Source organism: Leishmania panamensis (genome assembly GCF_000755165.1).
Source record: "Leishmania panamensis strain MHOM/PA/94/PSC-1 chromosome 21 sequence".
NCBI lineage: Eukaryota > Euglenozoa > Kinetoplastea > Trypanosomatida > Trypanosomatidae > Leishmania > Leishmania panamensis.
Window position 1 is genome coordinate 170,193 of NC_025867.1, and position 12,293 is coordinate 182,485.

At 59.8% G+C, this 12,293-nt stretch overlaps 5 protein-coding genes across 5 annotated transcripts in view; all 5 read right to left on the reverse strand.

The window, feature by feature from the left end:
- Positions 1-488: 488 nt before the first annotated feature.
- On the reverse strand, positions 489-1,880 carry LPMP_210610 (hypothetical protein; the record flags this gene model as incomplete). The annotated part of the gene is made up of 1 exon (XM_010700546.1): positions 489-1,880. One exon carries the CDS (start codon positions 1,878-1,880, stop codon positions 489-491), a length of 1,392 nt encoding a protein of 463 aa, XP_010698848.1.
- Positions 1,881-3,091: 1,211 nt separating this feature from the next.
- Positions 3,092-4,237, reverse strand: LPMP_210620 (hypothetical protein; the record flags this gene model as incomplete). The annotated part of the gene is made up of 1 exon (XM_010700547.1): positions 3,092-4,237. One exon carries the CDS (start codon positions 4,235-4,237, stop codon positions 3,092-3,094), a length of 1,146 nt encoding a protein of 381 aa, XP_010698849.1.
- A 1,294-nt stretch (positions 4,238-5,531) lies between these two features.
- On the reverse strand, positions 5,532-6,884 carry LPMP_210630 (hypothetical protein; the record flags this gene model as incomplete). Its single annotated transcript, XM_010700548.1, has 1 exon — positions 5,532-6,884. One exon carries the CDS (start codon positions 6,882-6,884, stop codon positions 5,532-5,534), a length of 1,353 nt encoding a protein of 450 aa, XP_010698850.1.
- A 1,180-nt stretch (positions 6,885-8,064) lies between these two features.
- Positions 8,065-10,155, reverse strand: LPMP_210640 (RNA helicase, putative; the record flags this gene model as incomplete). Its single annotated transcript, XM_010700549.1, has 1 exon — positions 8,065-10,155. The coding sequence occupies one exon, from the start codon at positions 10,153-10,155 to the stop codon at positions 8,065-8,067; it is 2,091 nt and encodes a 696-aa protein (XP_010698851.1).
- An 886-nt stretch (positions 10,156-11,041) lies between these two features.
- The window catches only part of LPMP_210650 (DNA polymerase eta, putative), a gene marked incomplete at both ends in the record, with an annotated part of 2,376 nt that continues 1,124 nt past the window's right edge, over positions 11,042-12,293 (reverse strand). The window contains one exon of the mRNA XM_010700550.1: positions 11,042-12,293. Within this exon, the coding sequence (XP_010698852.1) occupies positions 11,042-12,293 (1,252 nt within the window).

The following is a 12,293-nucleotide window of genomic DNA, read 5'->3' on the forward strand; positions in this document are numbered from 1 at the left end:
AGAGACGAGAGAGAGAGAGAGAGAGAGAGAGAGAGGGGGGGGGGGGGGGGGGGGGGGGGGGGGGGGGGGGGGGGGAGGAGGAGGCCGAACACGTCCGCGCACCCCCCCCCCCACATGCGATCTCTCTTGTCAAAGAAGCGAAGCACATTCGAGGGCTTTCTTATCCATGCAGCACACACATGCAGGGGAATCCGTTGCGTCACCTAGGGCTTAGGGTGGGATAGTTGGGTGGGCTGCGAGTCGCTCCCACGCAGACAGTGGGGGAGGGCTGGGTGAGAAGCGCACCGAGAGAGAGGGGGGGAGGGTAGGGAGAAAGAGGAAGACGTGCCCGCGTCTGCGCTGCCTTCGTCAGCTTCGATCGACTTACACACACACTTCTCGTGCAATTTGAGGGCTAACACCCCTAGACACGAACACACACGCACACACCTGGCGTATACAGACTGTCTCCATGACCTGGCCAACAGGCTCGCACCTCTACCCACACGCTAGACGTCTTCGCGTGCCCTCTTGAGGCCTCTGTCCGTGATGCCGCGGCTAGCGTACTGCGAGATGTCGGCCATGTCCTGCACACTGACCCACTCTTGGCGGCGAGGGAAGTGCAGCCGCACCGCACCGCCCTGCATCTGTCGAGCTGGTGGAATGCGAAACGGCCGCTGCGCGTTCGCCTCCGCTTTGGGGTAGTAGGACGTGTAGAAGGCACTGCTGGTACTGCTGCCTGAAGGACCACCGTGGCCCGCCTTGCGCTGGAGAGTGCCGAAGCCAGTGCCGCGTTGACCAAGCGGCTGCTTCGCGTAGATATCTGAGAAAATGGAATTCACGTAGCGGACAACCGCGGTGGTGGCGCTGTGGTGGGCACCCACACCAGCAACTCCCGCAGCAGTGGCGCGGCCTCCTGCGCTGAGGCCGGTAGCCCTCTCGCCACCGGAGTTGTGTAGTTGATCTAGCAGCTTCCCCAAGGCCTCTCTGGCATGACCGCTCGACGCCGGGTCGACGTCGCTCTTGGTTCCTGCGCCGGCAGCTTGGTTGGTGGACGAAGACGATGACACCATCGTCACCTCGCGCCGCAGCTCTTTTAGCAAGTCCTCAAAAAACGCAAAGGAGGTGTGGGATGGTGCGCGGAAGTGCTGCGAGCGCACGAGCTCAAAGTACAAGGCGGCTCGAGCGGGCGGCAGGCTCTCCAAAGCGGACAGACACGCCTGCAGAGTGGATCGAAACGCCCGCGCCTGAGCAACTGTAAAAGACATAGTCGACACAGGATACGATGCGGAAGGGGGCACCGCTGTCGTAGTGGTAGCGCCGGTTGCGGTGATAGTGGTGGACAGCGACGGCTGTCCGCTTGTCGTGACTGCCGCTGAGACTGCCGAAGACGAGGACGCCACTGCAGCAGCTGCAGCGTCGCTTGAGACTCTTGTCGCTCTCGGAACCTCAGCCGCCTCCGTCTTCACACTGCCGCTCTCCATCGCCATCAGCAGCTCCGTTATCAGCGGCTCGGGTACCAGCCGGCGTTGTTTCCATCGGCGCACAAATCTCTGGCACTTCTCACGCCACGCCGGCTGGCCCGCTCCGTGGATAGACGCGAAGGCGGCGGGAGCTAACGTCCAAAACTCGGTGAGAACGGCTGCCAGTGCCTGATCAGCCTCACTCGATGTCGAGGGCGAGGCGGAGGCGGTACGGACGAGTGTAGCGTCCAGCAAGCACAGTATCGGAAAGCACGACTCGACCCGATCAGTCGTAAAGCGCTGAGCCATGGCGACGGCGATGCGATGCGGCACGACACGCGCTTGCAGCACAGCCGCACTCGCGGTGTCCTGCGCTTGCGTGATCTTCTCCTTGGACTCCCGCTGCAGCTCATCAAGGGTAGCCTGAAACACGTCCATAGCTGATAACGATGGCAGTGGTGGCAGTCGCTGCTGTGCAGAGGATGTAATACGGAGAGGGGAGATGAGGTGAGGGGAGAGGCTGAATGATTAGGACAGGGGTGTGTTTTCGAATGGCAGCAACACGCACAGAAACACGGCAGTGGCGGTGGCAGTGTCAGTAGAAGTCGTGTGCACAGAGAGAGAGAGGGGGGGAGGGAGGGAGCGAGGGACCAAGGGGAGGGGGAACGATGTATCAAGAGAGAGGTGGTAGAGAGCATAGGCATACGAAACGCAAATGAGAGGAGGCAGTGGTGGTGGTGGTGTCGCTTTACCCCACTCCCTTCTCTCGTCTCCCTCTCCCTCGGTATTTCCCACGCATGTGCGCGCCACAAGGCAAGACACGGAAACTTTCTGGGAGAGCGCAAGACAGGGAGATGGATTTCGCCTCTGGCTCATAGAGCCTGAACGCGTGTGTTTGCGTGTCTGTCTGCGCCCCTGCGCATTGGTGCGCGGATGCACGGGTACACAGAGTTACAGAACAATAGGAAATCGACCGGGGCAAGAGAAGTAGGGAGGAGAAAGGGGGGAAAGGTGCTAGAAGTAAAGAGAGCGGTAGGGTGTGTGGCAAGCTTGCAAGGAGAGGCGCCAGGAGAACAGTGTGCCTCGGCCCCTCAGCAACGTATCCTTCCCTCCCTCCCCCACCCCTCACACACACACACACACGCACAGTGCACCTCCGCTGCCTTCTCCCGCTTTTTCTCGCACCACCGCTCACACGGAAGCGTCGAGCCACCAGACGGAAAAGAAGAAGAGCGAAAACGATCCGCGACTTCGGCCACACAACTGCCACCGCCTGCGCTCTTCACTTTTGCCTGAGGGTATTTGGGGCTGATGTGCGTGTCGCTCTCCAGCTGCACGCCCGGCAGAAGTGTGGATGGAGAAGGGGGTGATAATGCGGTAGCAACGAAGAGTAGCAGGCGCTTTAGCCGCTGCGCCCTCCAGTGGGCAAAGGCACGAGGTAGGATGAGGAAGACGAAAAGGAGGTGAAGGAGGGAGGGCAACGAAGAGCGCGCTAAGAGGGAAGGCTACTGCGCCTTGAAGCACTGACACACAGTTGCAATGGGCGTGAGGGAAGCGAGACACCCTTAACTGCACGAGTCGCAGTGGGCTGGACGTACACGGCTTTCTGCCCTGCCCTGCCACCTCCCTCAAAGACATGTCGCCGTGTGTCAACGCAGCCGCCGCCCGTGCGAGAGGTACTCGTACACTCGCTCATCACGATCACGCTTTCGGTATGCGTTCGCGTGCACACTGGGAGTGGCGCTGTCGCCTCGTTTCGTCCGGCACCCCACCGAGTCTGCGCCGAGTGGCGGTGTACATACACACAGAGATGCAGCCACCGATGAACACGGCGAGATGGACGGCAGCTCCGCGACAGGCACAGTGAACTCCTCCGTCCGCGGGCGACGCGATGGGGGTGAAACGCCAGTGGATGTCATCTCAGCAGCATCGTGCTCCTCCTCGTCCAACATGCTCTTCTCGTGCTGGTGCATCGTGGCGACCGTCACGCCATCTACTGTGCGCTTGCGATCAGCAAACTTCGTTACGCCGGAGGGCACAGATGGGTACCAGGTCAGCGCTAGGGGCGGCGGTGCCAGCACGTCGTCAGCGGTGAGCTGCGCGAGGAAGCTGGAGCGTCGCCCCTCTGCGCACGCTGCGTACAGTGCCTGCAGCGTGCGTGAGGAAAGCGGGGAGCGCGATTCGCCGCGGTGCTGCTGCTGATTCTGACGGGCAAGGGCAGCTGTGATAGGATCCGCAGGTGGTGGGAAGGCGAGTGACACTCCGGAAGCGGCAGCCGCAGCGAGAGGGTGCACATACAGGCGCTGGGCGTCGCGGCTCACCCCACATCGCTCGACTGGCGCCTCATCTTGCCTAGCAACCTCATCTTCCTCAGCGCCGCTGCCGGTAGCGGTGCCATGGTCAATCTCTGCTGGAGCTACAACACCGGTCTCCTCACTCTCCCACGCCGAAGGCGGCGGAGCTGATTGTGGAGAGGCAATGAAGAGCGGTGACTGCCAGTGGCGATCATGGCTCCCACTGATTAGTGGGGCAGACGCTAGTGCTGGCGCTGCGCCACTGCTCACACCGCTGCCAAGCGTTGGGAGTGGCAGCGGACAGCACGGAAAACCTGCTTGGTAAGCGCCGCCGTCAGTCGCGGAATTGGATGGTGGCGCAGTAGCTACTGCAGCTGCAGCTGCTCTGGGCATGCTCGACTGCATTGGTACCACAACCGTACACATGCACGTGCCCGCACCATCATTCGGCATGGCGTGCGTCGCCAGCGATGTCTCACTAAAGGGCACACGCGACGTCATGCGCTAAGAGAAGTGGACCCCCACCACGGGTGCGTCGCTGTGGTACTGAGTGATTCTGTTAACTAGGCAAAAGAAGAGGGCAGAGCTCTGCTCCTCCTAACCTTACTACTCCTCTCTCTATACTGCTTCCCCTTCCACTATCAGCTCAGCGGCTCGCTGCGCACACCCGCACACCCAGCCACACACGGTGAGATATGCGTATCCTGTGAGATGGGTTGCCGTTACTCATTATGTGGAGCGCGAGATCAAACAGTGTCGGTGTGGGCAGGTGCATCAGTATTTACGTGTACGAGCAAAAGAGAGAGAGGAAGTAAGAGCGAGATAGCGCGTGGAGACGCGCGTGAGTGCAGTGCGGAGAGAGGAGGGATCGGTGCCAAAGACGAGCAGGAGAAGCATGAGAGAAAGAGAAGTCAGTGCAGAAACACATGCACTTCTTAGCTCTTCATCTCTTTCTCTCTCCATGTGTGGGCCTGCTCGACAGCAGCAGAGACACCTCGGTTGGAAGTGCAATCACCCGGGGGAGAGAGGGAAGGGAGAAGGGTGGTTGCCAGTTGTGACCTGACCACACGATGCAACCACAGCTCCGGTTTGGAAGCTTCTCGCTGCGACGCCGATGATAGCTGTGTCGGCGCCCCCTTTTATCCGCTGTTTAACAGTCGGTGTCGTCGATATAACCGTACACTGTACAAAGCCTCAACCCTCTTTACTGCTACTGCGTGCGCCTCCCGTGATGAGCTGCGTATCCTCATCAAAAGCCGCGTCAAGGCTTAGCTAGAGCCTCTTTCCTTGTTTTTCCTTCGCTTTAGGGTGGCCACTCTGCGTTAACAACAACAGCACCGCACACTCATCATCACACAACGCGCGCACGGACGCCTACGGCACCGCGGGGCCTTCTCTCACGCAACGCCACGTCAGCTCTGCGTGTTCAAGTCCGTGCGCGAGAAAGACACCAAGACGCGCGCACGCGGTGCATCGAGTAAAGACAAAATGGGAAACCTAGCGGGAAACAAAAAGAGAGTATTTTAGCGAGGCACCGCCACCCATCATCGACGTCTTCCGCCGGAACACTTCAGTCCCCGATGGCTGCTGCGCTGCCCTGCACTCCTCTAGCCAAATGCCTCTCTCTAACTCAAACCTAAGTCCCTGCGCAGATCCACACACACACACACACGCCCGTTACCCCTCCACCTGGCGTTGAAGCACTCCACTCCCCCCCCCCTATTCGCACGGCACGCACAAAAATAAGCACTCACGCAAGCGTGTCTAGCGTATCACCTTTGGTGACTGTGACACGCTACGCCTGCTGTAGTGCCTCGGGTGTGAGTAAGGTTATCGCCACTTTCGACGAGCGTGCCTCCTCCACCACTCCCGCAAACGCCTCGCGAGATGCCGCGCCACAGAGCACCATAACTCGCATAGCTGTTGACGGAGAAAATGGTAACGACGCACTCCCTTCCTCTGACGCTTCGGAATCGGTATTCGCCGCCACTGTGGTGCTCTCCACCGGTTGCACCACCGCCGCACCCCCTACGTTGCGCTCCATATCCGTTGCCGCCGTCTCGAGGAGTGCAGCAAGAAGATGCTTCGGCTCCAACAACGCATCCACCAGCACGCCTTCGACGAGGGTGGAGGACCCCGCAGCATCGGTGCAGGTCCGTACGTACGCCTCATGCGACTCTGGTGCCATGTCATCACGCAGCAAGAGTTTCACGCTGACACCACCGCCCCGTACGGGATGCTGCCTGAGTAACGCTTTCACCTCAGCTGTTGAGACGGAGGTGCAGTCTACGATGGCCATAAAGCGCTGGTGGTTTTCGATGGCCCGTACGCGCACGTAACCCTCGAGGTGGAAGGCCCCGCGCAGCTCTGCATCCTTGGCAAACGCCTCCTGCCACGTGGACGGCCGTCCATCAGCCAGACCCGATTGAACTGACAAGAGTGGAGCCACCTGGTCGACATCCGTCCACACTGGCAGTTGGTGACCGCGCCCAAGTGTGTGCAAGGCGTGCTGAACAGCAGCGCACGCCTCGCTGGCCTCCGGAGCACCAGCCAGGGCTTGTGGTTTGGCGGATGCATCCGGCGACGCCTGCCAGGTCACCGAAACACTGTTGTGTCCAGTACGATGGTAGAGCACCTCATCCGTCACGGCAGACCGTGTCACTGTCACGATAGAGCTAAAGTGCCTGTACACCAGCTGTGCGAAGGAGTTGACATCACTGTACCCTGTCGACCACATAGGGGCGTACTTCTCTAAGATCGGCCAGCTGCTTCGCAGACGTGCAATAAGCTCCTTCTCCGTCCAGCCCTCGTACGGAATCCCGGCTGCAACGCGGCGGAGGGCAGCCGCCCAGTCAAGCGGCACGACACTTAACACATAATTCTTCGCATTGCCTCCGCTCCTGCTTTCGACAACGATCTGGGTAAAGTAGCAATGGAGCTGCAGTGTTCGCCACACGGCCGTCCGCCACGCAGCAGCAGTCGTCGATGCTACTCGCTCGCTCCCTGTACTCGTTCCCCTCGTCTCCACAAAGCCAAAGTGCCTCTCGAAGGTGTCCTCCATCTTTTCCACAGGGACTGCCGCGTGTCCAGCCGCCAGGTGCAGCAGCCGCAGCATCTCCTGCGTGTGCCCAGTGACACGCAGCAACATGTCATTCAGACCGTCACCACTTGCCGAGGGCCTGGCTGTTGTGGAGGTGGCGGCGTGCCGACACTGAGTGCTGAGGTTAGTGACGATTCCTGCTGAGGTGCTGTGGCGGGGGGACGGTGCCGGTGCACGGGGGCTCTGATGCGATGTAAGCGGTAGTGCTACGGCTGCTGCGGTCATATTTCGGCGAGCGCTGCATGGGAAACCACAGACGTACCCCACCACGGCATATGTGGACGCCGTCGAGGAAGCTCTACGCAGAAGCATTGCGCAATCGATGAAGCGCCTGTGAGCTCTGTGTGTGTGTATGTGTGTGTAGCTCCGGGTCTTGTTCGTGATCGTCGGCAGTCTCTCTCTCTCTGTGTACCTTGAGAAAGAGAGAGAGAGAGACGCCAATCTGCGAGGGGGAGGAGGAGGAAGGGGACGGTGGGTCGGAGAGTGCATACAGCTATGCCAGAAGCGCACCGGCAGGCAAGAAAACAAAGAACTGAGGAGAGGAGGTCGTCAGTAGAGCGAAGCGGGGGCGGAGGAGGCGCTTGTGCGATCGACAACCCTCCCCCCCCCCCCCGCGTGCGGGGATTAGCAGGTAGCGCACAAGACAGGGAAGGGAGCAGCGATGCAGCACATGCACACCGTTGAGGTGCATGTGATGACACGTCTCTAGGTGCCCAGTGCCTGTGTCTCCTTCCTCCATTCCCCACCACAAGCACCACCTCCTCGAGAGAGAGAATCTCGCTCGCCGGCGTCGCACTCAGTGTTACTGTTGCGGTTGTGGTCACCTTATTGACGAGAAAGCGAAAACAGACAAATTTGTGTGTAGATCGAGTTAACGTTGGCGTGTTAACTTGAAAATTGATTAACGCCTGCATCGCTATTGTTGTTGCGGTGAGAGGGGAGTGGGTGGGATGCGCCCCATCCAGCACTCTCTTAACGGTCGGTGGGTGGGCGGGTGGTGGTGGTGGTGGTGCGGGGTTGTCTTCGTCATTTAACGCCGATCCCCCCGTCCTTGTTATCGATGTCCCAGTGGCGCTTGCGCATCGCACCGCAGACGCAGAAAGGCAGAGATGAAGTCGTAGGGGTATGTGGAAGTACGCACGCAGGATCGCAAGACCGCGCCCCTCCCTCTGCAATCTGCGCATTCCCTGTCGCTCCTATCTCCCTCGTTGGGCAGGAGCAGGAGTGTTTACGCCTCCTGCAGCGTGTACTTCCATAGCCGCTGCTTCACCTCGTGAACGTGGCTCACCGGCACGCGGAACACCACTACCTCGCCGTTGCTCCCACCCTCTTCGTGAATGTCCTTCAAGAGCGCCTTCAGCGGCTCATCCACGTTGGCGTTGAGGACGTGCATCGCAGGCGGAACTTTCACATTGGGTTTCGTGTAGCGGAATGAGTTGCGTACCACGAGCTTCATGGAAACCAGCGCCACACCAGAGGCGCCAGCGTTAGCCGCGTTAGACGCCTTGTCATTCCCGCCCTTCTGTGCATCGGCAGAGACACCAGCAGTGGCAATCAAGGCAGGACCCAGTGCCTTGAATACGACGTGCGTGGACTTGGCGATGGCGTCCATTACGGCCGCCTCCGACGTGTCGTGCAGCAGGATGCAGCGACCAGGACGACCGACACGGGCTGTACGTCCAGCGCGGTGCACGAACGTGTCTGAGGCAAGCGCGTCCCGTGGCAGGTTCAGCATGAGAACGGTATCCACCTCTGTAAAATCGAGTCCACGCGCCGCGACATCGGTACACAGCAACACCTGCGCGACACCGCAGTTGAAGTCTTCGATGGCAGCTACACGATCCGGCACATCCTTCTGCGCCGTGAGAGCGCGCACAACGAGCGATGATGACGATGAGAGCTGTGATGAAGATACAGCTGCGGCAACGGTCGAGGTGCTCTTCCTGTCACCCTTCTTGTCGTGTTTCTTCATGCTGGGCAGCGGCGCCTTCTTCGCCTCCGTAGCGCAGGCCTTCACCGACGTCGCCGTGTGCAGGCTGGCCTCCAGAGACGTCAGTTGCTTCAGCGTGCCGAAGACAACAACGCGGCCATTGAAGGTAACATTCTCCTTCAACAGACGCGCCGCTGTCCGAACGCGGTCTGCCACGCTGCACGTCTCGTGGAAGCACTCCAGCTGTGGCGGCAACTTCGCAGACCCAACAGTAATGAGTTGGTAGTAGTACTTCTTTACGCCGAGGAATCCGGCCTTCAGAACCCAGTTAGGGATGGTCGCCCCGCAGAGGACGTAGTGGTGCGCGCGGAAGTCGCTCAGCAGCCCGTCCGCCAACGAGCCGTTTTCCCTGCGGATAAACTTCAGCAGATTCTTCATGCGCCGACCCACCGCAGAGAAGCGCGGGCCGAGGGTGGTGTCCACCTCATCCACAACAATCGCACGCACACGAGCGGGGGAGAGGATGCCTGCCTCACGCCGGGCCCCGTGGCCGGTGATCGCCTCGGTCTCGTCTTCATCAGACACAGACGCCGCCGCGTCACCATCATCGTCGTCCTCATCCTCCCCCGCTGCCACAGCTGTAACCTGCTGCGGCTGCCTCGCGCTGCGTGGACGCTTCCTACCAGACAGACGGGCTTCCTGCTGCACCTCAGCCTCCTCGACAGCAGTCGCGGCGGCGGCAACACGGTGGCCGCGGATTGCCTCGTCAATGCTGTGCACCGTCCCAACAAGGATGTCGACGACTTTGCCGTCAGGACTGGGATGCAAGTCGTCGAAATCGGCCACGGCAATGCGCAGGCTGGTTTGCCTACCGTAGATCTTCTCCAGCACGCTCTTCGTCTGCATAGCGAGGTCATTACTGAAGACAAACACCACCAAGAAGGGGCCTGCAGCAACGCTGGTGTCTGCGTGTTGCTGGTGCTGCTCCAGGAGCAGGTGGCGTTCAATCAGCGGTAGGGCGTAGGCAAGGGTCTTGCCGCTGCCGGTGCGACTGTGCAGAATGACGTCACGACCATTAAAAATGCCGCGGTAGCATTGCGCCTGGCACGGCAGCAGCCCGTCAAATTTCATCTTCTGCCTGAGCACCTTGGCTGTCGAGGCCGTCATAAGCGCCGTCTTGACCGAGTTGGCATGGTGATGGGGGTCGGCCAGCGCCTCCTCAGTCTTCTTTTCGGAGAAGTGCAGCTTTTCCACGATCACCTCCCTCTGAAGGCGGTCGAACGTGGTGTCCACGCACTCGTCCACGTGAAAAACAACAGTACCGGTCCTCTTGACCTTATTCCGGCTACGGTGTGCGCCGCCCGCCGTTTCCCAGCTGTAGACGCTCATTGATGATGAGAAATACTGAGGAATGCGGAGTAGGGTGAAGAAGCACGAGGAAAGGGGCTGAGTGCTGCAAGACGGACTTTACCGAAGTAGCTTAATCATGAATGGGTGTTCAATTTTTTCGCTGTTGCGTGCGTTGCTTAGGTAGCGGCGGCAGCAGTGGATGCTACGCGTCCTTACTACGCCTCTGAGCGTGCAGGAGAGAAAGAGGCAGAGACGGATGATGAAGGGGGGTGCAGGCCCAGTCGCTGTAGACGTACTTCGAGGGGGGCATGGAAGGAGGGAGGAGTAAAAACGAGGAAGAGAGGGACGCAGGAGGAAGTCAAAAAATCCCCAGAGTCTCCACACAGCGCAGGGGAACGCACACACATGCGCACGTGCCAGCGCCTGGTGTCGGTGGTCGTGGGGGGGATTGAAGGGGAGGCTGCAAACGCCACCCAAGGCATGAGAAGAGGCACAGGTGTGGATGCGCTACAAAGCCTTGCGTCTGCGATTCTCGCACGGTGATATGGAAAAGCACTAAACAGTCGGTACACGGTGCGCTGTTTGCCTGTGCGTGCGTGTGTGTGATGTGATGTGATGTGATGTGATGTGATGTGATGTGAAGGAAGCTCTAAGAAGGCGAAAAGGAAAAGCGCTCGCCTCCGCAGTGTGGTGCGTCGTACTCGTTTTCCTAGGCAGGGAGAGCGGCGTGGGTGGACGTCTCCGTTAGCCTCGCACCTGTATCACGCGCAGCAGACATGCAGAGGTGGTTGGGAATAGAAAGGTAGACTGCTTAACCCACTCACCTCGCTGCTACTCATACCCACCCCTAGACCAGGGTCCACACCTTGCTTCCGGCGTCTACAACTTGCTGACACGTGGTGCAACTCGTTGCTGATAAAAGTAATCAGGATCTCGTCTCATCTTCGGAACTCACCTCAGTGATGCTAACGCAGCCCTGTTGGGTCACACAGACCGTCACATCGTCCTCCTCAACGCACACCGTAGTCACCTGCCTGGCTGCGCTCGTCGGCACATGCGCCCTCTCTGCAGCAGAGACGTCGGTAGTCATTGTAGTTCTGTGAAAAGGGTCTTTGAGCGTACGCTTTAGCGGTGGGGATGAAGCCCCAGCCGGGCGCGCGAGTTGGCCTCGCTGAAAGGAAGCGTCGCTCTTGACGCCCTCTGCAGCCTCGCCGAAATTGACATCGACGTCGACGCAGTCATCGCTGACGCTTTCATCCTCGTTACCATCGTCAATCTCCACGACGACCTCCTGCCGCAGCCCACGCGTAACATCTGCATCGCGTGAGCCGCTACGATGTCGCTTTCGCAATACACCTCCGCCAACAACTGCTGTGCGCGTGCCCTTTGACCCTGCAGACGCCGTCGCGTTGGCCGAGAGCGCCGCAAACATATCCGCCAGGGAACACTGCGTTGATGCCGACGTCCCTCCGTCAGTACCCCCTGCAGTGCCGCCATTGCCCCCTTCTGTCGGTGGCAGGGGACGCACACGAAGCCCAATAATGGAGAGCTCAAGAAAACGAAGTGGAGGCATCGCTGACACATCATTGGCAGGCGCAGCAATGCCCGTCGGTGCATCGGGCACTTCATTCGTGGGATTGGTGAAAAGATGTGGCGACAGCAGCGAAGTCGTCGATCCCGACTTCCACTCGCCTCCCTTTTCCTCCCTCGTCACCTCCCGCATAAGCTTCACAAATTCGCGTAGACCTATGTCTGCAATCTCGGTCGCATCTCGCACGTTCGCCGGTAGGGGCGCTTGCGCTCGATAAGACCGCGTGTGCTGCCCACGACGCACTTGCTCTGGGGTGACGTAAGTGCGGAATACAACCACCAAACTTCGGCCCTCTTTGTAGTAGTGCGACTCGTACTCACTAAACCGGTGCCACAGCTCCCCTGCCAGCGGTGCCATCCACAGCTGCGCCGCTGACCACGAGCTGCACATTGGGTGGAAGATCTTACTCGCCCTCATCCCACGCGGCAACACCGGATCAGCGACAGTGTCACTACCAAAGCCGCGGACGCGGTAAAAGACGTACAGACCGGTCCCACTCTTGGCATCGGTGCTACTGCCACTACCGCCAGCATTACTGGCTTTCGTGTCCCTCCTGCAGTTCGCATAGGCGTCATCGACGTGTCCC